The sequence below is a fragment of the Scomber japonicus genome, chromosome 1 (genome assembly GCF_027409825.1).
Source record: "Scomber japonicus isolate fScoJap1 chromosome 1, fScoJap1.pri, whole genome shotgun sequence".
In the NCBI taxonomy this organism is placed as follows: domain Eukaryota; kingdom Metazoa; phylum Chordata; class Actinopteri; order Scombriformes; family Scombridae; genus Scomber; species Scomber japonicus.
The window spans coordinates 18,098,005-18,107,500 of NC_070578.1; the positions used below are offsets into that span (position 1 = coordinate 18,098,005).

The 9,496-nt window shown below is 38.3% G+C and overlaps 1 protein-coding gene across 1 annotated transcript; it reads left to right on the forward strand.

The window, feature by feature from the left end:
* The first annotated feature begins 656 nt into the window (after nucleotides 1–656).
* tacr2 (tachykinin receptor 2) lies at nucleotides 657–7,955 on the forward strand. The gene is made up of 7 exons (XM_053317845.1): nucleotides 657–803; nucleotides 1,687–1,982; nucleotides 6,283–6,477; nucleotides 6,900–7,050; nucleotides 7,237–7,356; nucleotides 7,446–7,522; nucleotides 7,619–7,955. Exons 1-7 carry the CDS (start codon nucleotides 669–671, stop codon nucleotides 7,953–7,955), a joined length of 1,311 nt encoding a protein of 436 aa, XP_053173820.1. The 5' UTR covers nucleotides 657–668.
* The last annotated feature ends 1,541 nt before the right edge of the window (nucleotides 7,956–9,496 follow it).

The following is a 9,496-nucleotide window of genomic DNA, read 5'->3' on the forward strand; positions in this document are numbered from 1 at the left end:
ATACATGTTGGCTGATGAATGAATGTGCTTTGCTTTAGAAACAGTTATTAAGCATTTTTCCAATTAAATGTGGATTAATACAAAGTAGCCTACACTTAACTTTATTTAACGCACAAATAACAGTTTCATTAAAACTAGCGTGTGCTACTGTAAGATTTGGTTATCAGTGGACTGTGAACCTTGCCTCAATAAAGATATGGTGTATGATTATTAACTAAGGCCGAATCTCGGTGAGCCAAATGCCTTCACAGTGAAATCTAATATTTGATATGAATGCCTCAAATCTAAATCGCATAGTGGTTTCAGGTTTCAGAAATGTTGACATAAAAGAGAAAAGTACATTACACACGTGATGGGTTCACAACAGTTAAAATAGTCACACAAAAGTAACAATACATGTATTTCATGGTATTGTGTCAAAGTAAGTTTTATTTTTAATGGCTAAAATATTGTTGGAAGAATATTTAAAGATATCTCATAAATACTGTTAATATTTGTAAAATCGTCGATTGGGAATAAAACCCACATCACAAGGATACATTAATCCATTTAAAAACACCTTCAGGATAGTATCATCCTCAGTACTATGCCTCATTACGCAAAAAGCATTATGCACAAACAGTAGTTATCCATGAAGTTTCTGTCATCAGGTAAAGAGGGAAAAGAACATGGACGCTGAAAGTTTCATTCAGCACGTTGAACGAGAAGTGGAGGGCACCTCGCCGCCGTTATCAGTGACCGCCGACTGGCTGGAGGACGGAAACGAGACGACTGGGAATCAGTTCCAGCAGCCTGACTGGCAGGTGGGAGAAACACAGAGACAGTAGGACGATTACAACCTGTGCTTTTTTATTGAGGGACACGCAGTATGGAGCATAATTGGGAAGCACTTAGAAGAAGAAGGAATAGAACGAATAAAATGTGCTACAAAACAATGGAAAAACTGTTTGTGGTTTTAGAAATGATGTGTTTAAAATGTGTAGTCTTGGGGTAATAGAGAGGGGTCTCAAGATGTTCAGGAATCTTGTGCCTGTGATGTCTGTGACATTAGAGACCTTAACAGATCAAAAGATCAAAGAGATCAAATTGAAGTAGAATATTTTTTATTTTTTTTTTGGGGGGGGGGGGGGGTTGTTTTTGTACCAGGTGTGGAAATCTATAATCAACTCCACCTGTGTCTATTGATTATGAAATTAGCACATGGCAATTTAAAAAATCAATTTGGAGTGCTGTCCTAGTCTCTCTTTCTTCTTCTTTTAATACTGGCAGATTGATTTGTCTTCCTGACAAGCCAATGACATCAAGGTCACAAATTATGTCTTTTAGGGCAGAATATTGTTATATTTTCCATTTTATCTGTGCTTGCAGAGTACTTTTTTGTTTGTGCTTTTTACCATTTTGATTGCACTGCAGCCCTTTCACCTTGTTCTTTGTAACTGCACACAAATTATTGAAGGGTTGAGCGCAGGTGGTCGAGTGGTTAGAGCGCATGTGATGTACGTAGCCGACCCCGGTTCGAATTCCGGCCGTAGGTCCTTTGCTGCATGTCACACCCCTCTCTCTCCCATGTTTCCTGTCTGTCTACTGCTCAATGAAGGCGTCTATGCCGCAAAAAATATTGAAGGATTTAACAATCCTCTTCTCCTCTTCTCTCTTCTCTCTTCCTCACCTGTCCTCGTCTTTCAGGTGGCTCTGTGGGCTATAGCATACTCCCTCATCATCCTGGTGTCCATCACTGGGAATGTCACAGTCATCTGGATTATTCTGGCTCACAGACGCATGAGAACTGTGACCAACTATTTCATTGTCAACTTGTCCTTCTCTGACGCTTCCATGGCAACCTTCAACACTCTTTTTAACTTTGTCTACGCGCTTCACAACGACTGGTACTTTGGCTTGGGCTACTGCCGGTTTCAGAACTTCTTCCCTATCACTGCCATGTTTTCATCAATATACTCAATGGCTGCCATCGCGGTAGACAGGTGAGGAATCTCTCTTTTAAACAGTGCAAAGCCCATGACATTTGAGGACATTAACTGTTTAAAATGTTTAGTGTTTCTGAAAGTAGAGTCAGAGTAGGATGAATCTCTCAAAAGTGCCATGAAAGTGAAACAAGTCTGCACCTCAGAAACTGTTTGGTACCAGCAATTAGACACTAATGGGATATCTGATCCTCATTTAGGAGCTGCATTATGCAAACAGTCATAATTTAAAAAGGGGCTATTTAACCACTTACTGAAAGAGTCCAATCAGCCGTACAGAAACCAAGTTGTATTAGTACATAATACACTCATCAACTTAATTACACTATCTATGATGAATTCATTAATCAATATTACTTATTTATTTTCCATTAATTTAGACTTACTTACTTGTATCAGGCACAGACCAAGTGGACTCAAATGCAGAGACAGCACACAGAGATGAAGAGTTCTCAAGTCGTTTAATTCAGCCCAAAAGTCAGAAACCAGGAAGTCCAAAATCACAGGGCAGAAGTACAAAATCACTAGGCAAAAACTCGGAATCCAAAAGGCAAAAACTGGTCAATAACACTAAGAATCTAAACTGAGATAACGCTGACTCTGACAGGGAACTGACAAGACGATCTGGCACAGAAGGAAAAGAGCACACCACATATATACACTTTACATATGTGGTACATGTCGGTAGACTTTTTGTAGACCTCAGGAACGCAGGAGAGCCTTTCTGGCTTGGGCCCACATTCCCTGACAATGGTGGACCATGGCCAAAGCAGAAGATATGCTCACCTCCTTTTCCAAGGCCTGGAACATAGCAGGCTGGTAACCAAAAACCACCTGGAATGGTGTCAACCTGGTGGAGGCCGAGGGCGGGGTGTTGTGAGCGTACACCACCCAGTGAAGCATCTTGGCCCAAGCTGAGGGGTTCTGGGCCGTGATGCATCAAAGGCCCGCCTCCAGGTCCTGCTTAAGTCTTTCCGTCTGCCCATTGCTCTCAGGGTGGTAACCAGACGTTAGACTAACCTTAGCCCCCACCAACTGGCAAAAGGCCCCCCAGAACCGTGCCATGAACTGAGGCCCCCGATCGGACAGAATGTCCCTGGGGAGTCCAAAATGTCTGAAGACATTAATAAGCAGGACCTCCACCGTTTCCTTAGCGGAGGGCAACTTAGGAACATGTTTCACAGTTAATCTACTTTATCATCATCATTTTCAGCACTGTTGCTGCCTGCAGATGACGACAACACAGATGAAGCCTGACTTAAGTCACATAAATTGATGATTCCAAGAATTTGGGAACTATTGAGGAGGAATTATTGAGTTATCAGTAGATTTTCACACCTGGTCTGATCCAAACATATGTCTCATTCATTACATCTGTCCTGGACAAGAATCTAAACTGAGATAACGCTGGAACTCTGACAGGGAACTGACAAGACGATCTGGCACAGAAGGAAAAGAGCACACCACATAAAAACTGGATAACGAGGCACAGGTGTAACACATTAGGGGAAGGGAGGCAAACAGGGGGGGAGGAAGACATACCAAAATAAAACAGGAAGTAGACAAAAGACAAAAAAACGAACTCAACCAAAATACATTACAAAACTACCGGGCCCTGACAACTTGTTGATAGGTACAAAATATTGTATATTAGTCATAACTGTTTATGCATCATGTGTATTTTGCTCTTCAGAATATTTTTCATCTGTTCATTCATCAAGTTTTCTCTGGCCCTTTTTCAGGTATCAAAGATAGAACAGAAACCCCTTCTGATATTTCCATTCTTCTAGTTGACATATAATATTATATATCATGCACATCATTTGCTATTATCGCAGCAGCAGCAGTAAATGTTCACCCAATACAAATGCCACTTGAAGGTATTATGGGTCAATGGGTAGCAAAGTCACAGATGTCATTAATGCTTAGTGGAGCATGAATGTTCAGTCTGTTCTTAGTCTAAAACTGTACTAATCACACAATATACTATACCCAGAATTACAAATATTGGTTAATATCTGTGTAATCTAATGCAACAGCATTGCAATATATCATATATTTATTAAGCTTATGTTCATTTTTGAGCCTGTTGTTAGTGGTGGTGTTGCATGAGACTGCGCATGAGAGAAGCAGAACATGAATACAAATCAGTCCAATTCAAAATTGTCACTCTGAAACTGAACCATTCTGAAACATTATCCACAAAAACACCTAAACTGCAATATTGCTGTTCCATAAGAGAGTTTGATTAGAGCATTTCATTATCCTATCATATGTGTTCATGACATACTGTATACGTCGCTGTTTTCCAGGACAGATGTTGTAATGAATGAGACATATGTTTGGATCAGACCAGATGTGAAAATCTGCTGATAACTCAATAATTCCTCCTCAATAGTTCCCAAATTCTTGGAATCATCAATTTATGTGACTTAATTCAGGCTTCATCTGTATTGTCGTCATCTGCAGGCAGCAACAGTGCTGAAAATGATGATGAATAATGATGAGTTACATAAAGTAGATTAACTGTGAAACATGATCTACATTCATCAAATGTCCCAAGGCGTACAATTCTCTGTCCATGCACACTTTAGCCTTTTAGAGAGCCAGGTGGGTCTGATTTGGCCTTTAACTTGTGCCACTTACTTGGTGGCCTCTAAGGCATTAGTTCATCTGTAACCTCAAAACCAGTTCAGGAACATGATGAAGCTGTTGAAACTGAGAATGAAAATAAGAGCTGAAAGTTGAGGTTGACATAACAGCAAGTAAAATACCTTAGAGTCAATTGTTTGACACACCCCTTTCAGAATAACTGATTAAATGATGGCCCCATTGGATAAAACATTCTTATCTAATATTTGTAGGTTATACATTGACTGAAATGGTTTAGGTGACCTCTTTACATAATTATTTTTTTCATCTATGTTCCTTTTCATTCGTACCTAACTCAGCTTTCATTTAATTTTGTGCCACGTTTTTCACAATTGTGCAAACCACAAAAGCAGAATATTATTAAAAAATGACTTTGAAATTGCATCTCAGATACAAATCATTTAATGCTAGATCACACACTGTTATTATCCATCAAACTAAAATGAGGAAAAGGGTGCAGCCAGTCAAATACGTTTAAACTGTTAGTGCTGAATGATTCAAATTAATGATTCATGGTCATAGATGACCATTTGATTACAACTATGACAGTATTGAGTAATGTTATTAAGCAAATGAATATAATACATTGCATAAGATTCATGATGGGTTGCTGTTATCTGTATTTGTTATAATGATTTCATCCTTTAACATTAGCATTATCCCACCTGTTTTGACACTCTTTCATGTTTATGCCATCAGTGGTCAAAACTAAGCTGTTACCAGAGGTCAACTTCTATCCTATTATAGTATAATTTTTTTCTATGTATTTTCACTTCTGGATTATTGTTCTTGCAGATTAAATATGCAAATATATACACTAGGTTTTATTCATGACAATTAACATATGATGAACAGAATGATTCTTCACAGCAGTTAAACCATCTCTGTTTCATTATTCAGTCTTTCCCTTGGTATAGTTAATTCACTTGGTTAATATGATTCCTCTGAATGCATAATGACACATAGCCATATATTTAAGACATATTTTGTTATATGAGATGAGACTGCAGTTACCACAGTCCTTGACAGTACATTTAGTACTGACATGCATACAAACGAACAAAATAATGGCATTATCATTACTTCAATCCTACAATCACCAGAGACTGTTAGATATGAGAGAAACAAATATAATCTTCAACAGAAGAGAGACATTTGTAGTGTAGATTTTTGTAGTGTGGTTTCTAGAGTTGACCTCTCTTGCATCAAGCTAATCCTCTTTGTTTATGCCCGTATCAAATTCAGTTCAGTTAAGATCTTTCCTGCCACACAAGAGGACATTCTCTTCACAGGAAGGCTGCAGAAAAACAAGCACATAAACCATGAATGCAATAAAAATACAATAAGCCAACTGAATACATTGAAAGTGTTTCTGGGAGACAATCAGTCTAATCATTTCATTGTCTGACTTTGAGGAAAGTATAAAGTTAGTACTCTATTTTCAAGAGAAAGTGCTAAATGATTTTAAAAGTGATTATTGATTATAATTTTGTTTGTATTACTCTGATTAATGTGCATTTGGGATGTTGCCTTGGATGAATGAATGAATGTTCAAAAGAAAAGGCAGCTTTCAACAGATGTTACCCAAAGATGAACACATCGCCTCAACTTTTTAATTACCTTGATGTACTTTTTCATCATCCTTCAGGTACATGGCGATCATCCACCCTTTAAAGCCCCGCCTCTCCTCCACCTCCACAAAGGTTGTGATTGCTCTCATATGGATTGTGGCAATCTTACTGGCTTTCCCTCAATGCTATTACAGTGTAACAAGATTTTACTACCCCAGAACTGTGTGCATGGTCGACTGGCCAGATGATTATGGAGGAACACATCAACTGAGGTGAAAGAAAGAGACTGATAAAAAAAAAGACTGTAATTGAATGCAGACATTTACAAACACTGCTCATGCAAGATTCATCTATACTCTTAAACATTTATCATTATCTCTTTTCCCTATAGGCTATACAATACACACAGTACAGATACACATGTACATATGTTTTATGGATTCACGTTTTATGTATTATGACTTACTATTGATCCAAAAACTTTAGCACTCACAGTCAGTGAACCATTTGTAAGTATGCCATATTTTTAAGTTGTACCGAATGAGCTGAGAGTCATGTCACAAATAAACACACAATGAAGACACTCTTACACATGTGAATGTACACTGACATGCAAACAAACATGCAGTAATACAAACTGACATGTCCCTGATGAAAATGACATAAGTCTGTCTCTCTCTTTCTCTGTTTATAGTTACCAGTTTGCAGTGATATTGCTGATCTACTTGCTCCCTCTGCTGGTGATGCTGGTAACCTACAGCTTAGTCGGCCGGACGCTGTGGGGTGGGCACATCCCTGGAGAGGCGACAGACCATTATCACAGCCAGCTTACAGCCAAGAGAAAGGTCAGACATGTCTCTTTTTTCTGCTATCATCAAACAAATTAGAAATAATCACCCTCATTATTCTCACACTGCTCAGATAAAATGGGCTGAATCCAACTGTGTTCAGATGAGTTTGTTGATATAAAAATGAACAGACTTTAAGCTAAATACCGAACTAAAGCTGACATGTTATTTGATTTCCCACAGGTAGTAAAGATGATGGTTGTTGTGGTGGTGACATTTGCTCTGTGTTGGCTGCCCTACCACATCTACTTCATACTCGGATCCTTCAACAGAGACATTTACAAGCAACATTATATTCAACAGGTCAGCAACTGTCTTTCTTCATGTTATTACATCTTTCTGATTGATTTATTATAATGTATTTACTGAGCCATGTTTTCTTTTCTTGTCAGGTTTATTTGGCCATATTTTGGTTGGCAATGAGTTCAACTATGTACAATCCCATCATTTACTGCTGCCTAAACCAAAGGTAAAACACATATTCCATGGATTTTGTGGACAAATCTGTGCCTCAAAATTCAAAACATTTCACTTATCTCTCCTCTTTCTGTCTCTTTTAATGCAGGTTTCGTTCTGGTTTCCGTCATGCATTTGCTTGGTGTCCATTCATCAAAGTGTCAGAGGAGGACAAGATGGAACTGCAGCATGCACACACCTTCAGAGTCACCATGACACGCAGCCACCGCAACAACAGCACACATGCACACACCTCCATCAAAACCAACAGCACCTCCGATACAAACATGGCTGTCAGCACTCAGCTCTACACTGACAGAAATGCTTGCATACAGCTTAAAAAGCACACATCATCAAATACATTCAGCACACACAACAAACATGTGGCGAACAGCCAGGATGATACAAATTCTGCAGCTGCCAAACTCATGGACAACACCCACTGACACCTGAAGCCAACAATGATGTGGACATTCCTAATGGGTAGACAACAGAGTTTTTCTATAGCGACATTATAACTGATAAAAACAAAAGACAGCAGGTGGATTAAGAGGAAGTCCTGCCAACAGCCGAAAGGAGCTGAGCAAACAATACTGACATGCATCCCTTTGGAAAACTGAGACTTGGGACCATTTTTGTTTTAGTGGTAAGTAAATGAATGCCACTATCAACCTGAGGGATGTTTTCATGTTAATACCAAAGTGATCATATTAGGATGTAAAAATATAGAAAGAAGAAACTGCACCTGTTCACTGGACAATGTGAGAAACAAACTCTGGCATTGTTAGCATTTGCTGCTATTGGGAAAGACTGAAGATAAATCAGCACATCATTCATTTCTTCTCTTCCCTCCTCACTCCATCTTCTACTCCCTTATTTCATTCACTGACACTTTTCTTGCTCCTCTGCTTTGGAGAAAAGCTGTGAACTGTGGATATTATGGTGTAATTGTAGTTTTTATCTGTGGTTACTGGTTTTCAAGAGCATAGAATGGATGAACCGTCCACTGGCATCAGCACCAAGCCTTAATATTGTTGCTTTTGTGTGCTTCTTTTAACCGCAATGGATTTTTATTGCAAAAATGGTCTTGTCTTGTTCTTAGAGATATTTTCTATTTAATTTCTGTTCATCACTAATCACAATGCACAAATAAGGCAAAATGTTCAGCCTGAGAGTCTGATGTCTGAGAGGCTCAGTAAAGTGAGCCATCAATTCTGCCACAGTTCAAAGGGAAATAACTTAACGCAGCCATGCAGCCAAAGCATTATCTGAAAGACAACTTGTCAGAATAGTTTATTACAGTAAATTAAAAATTGCATATTCTACATTGAATTAATAGACACATAATTAACGATTTAAACTACAATGTAGGATATGACACACACTGCACTGATGATTCATGTGGAGAAGCAGGGAGAAAAGAATAATTGGAGTACAGACCTACCTGGCATTTTCAAAACACAAGACAGAAAATCTTGAGTGAACAGTTTCAGTAGTAAATGGAACATTAGTATTGACACAATGCTACGATCAGACACTGTACAAGTGAATTCCGCCTTAAATTTACCTTATTTCCAAGAATTTGCAGGATGACCCTCATTTTTAATCATCTTGTTAGCATGTATTTGCCACTGTACATTACTATTCCTTTCAGTGTGCATACATACAAAATGTAGCTCATATATTGTGATTTAACTGGTTCATACAACTAATATTTTCTTATGGTCAGTGTATGTTAGAGTCAAGATTAAAAAAGTCAAAGTGCAGCTACTTAGAAGAATCTGATGTGAAATTTAATCTATTGCATATATTCATGTAAAATCTGCTGATGAAGTGGATGTAAATGTAAATATTGGACTTGTGTGATGACTGTACACTCACGGGATCGTGATGTTGTAAATAATGAAAACTTTGAAACAACTTTAAAAAAACACAGTGACATTGTGAAACATCTGTATTTGTTGTCTACACAGAGCAGAAGGTTAGT

Bases quoted from the DNA above. Each gene is read 5' to 3' on its own strand.
- tacr2 (XM_053317845.1), top strand. From the start codon at position 669: ATGGACGCTGAAAGTTTCATTCAGCACGTTGAACGAGAAGTGGAGGGC. The intron at 1,983-6,282 runs GTGAGGAATCTC...ATCATCCTTCAG, and splicing joins GCTGCCATCGCGGTAGACAG to GTACATGGCGATCATCCACC. The intron at 7,523-7,618 runs GTAAAACACATA...CTTTTAATGCAG, and splicing joins TACTGCTGCCTAAACCAAAG to GTTTCGTTCTGGTTTCCGTC.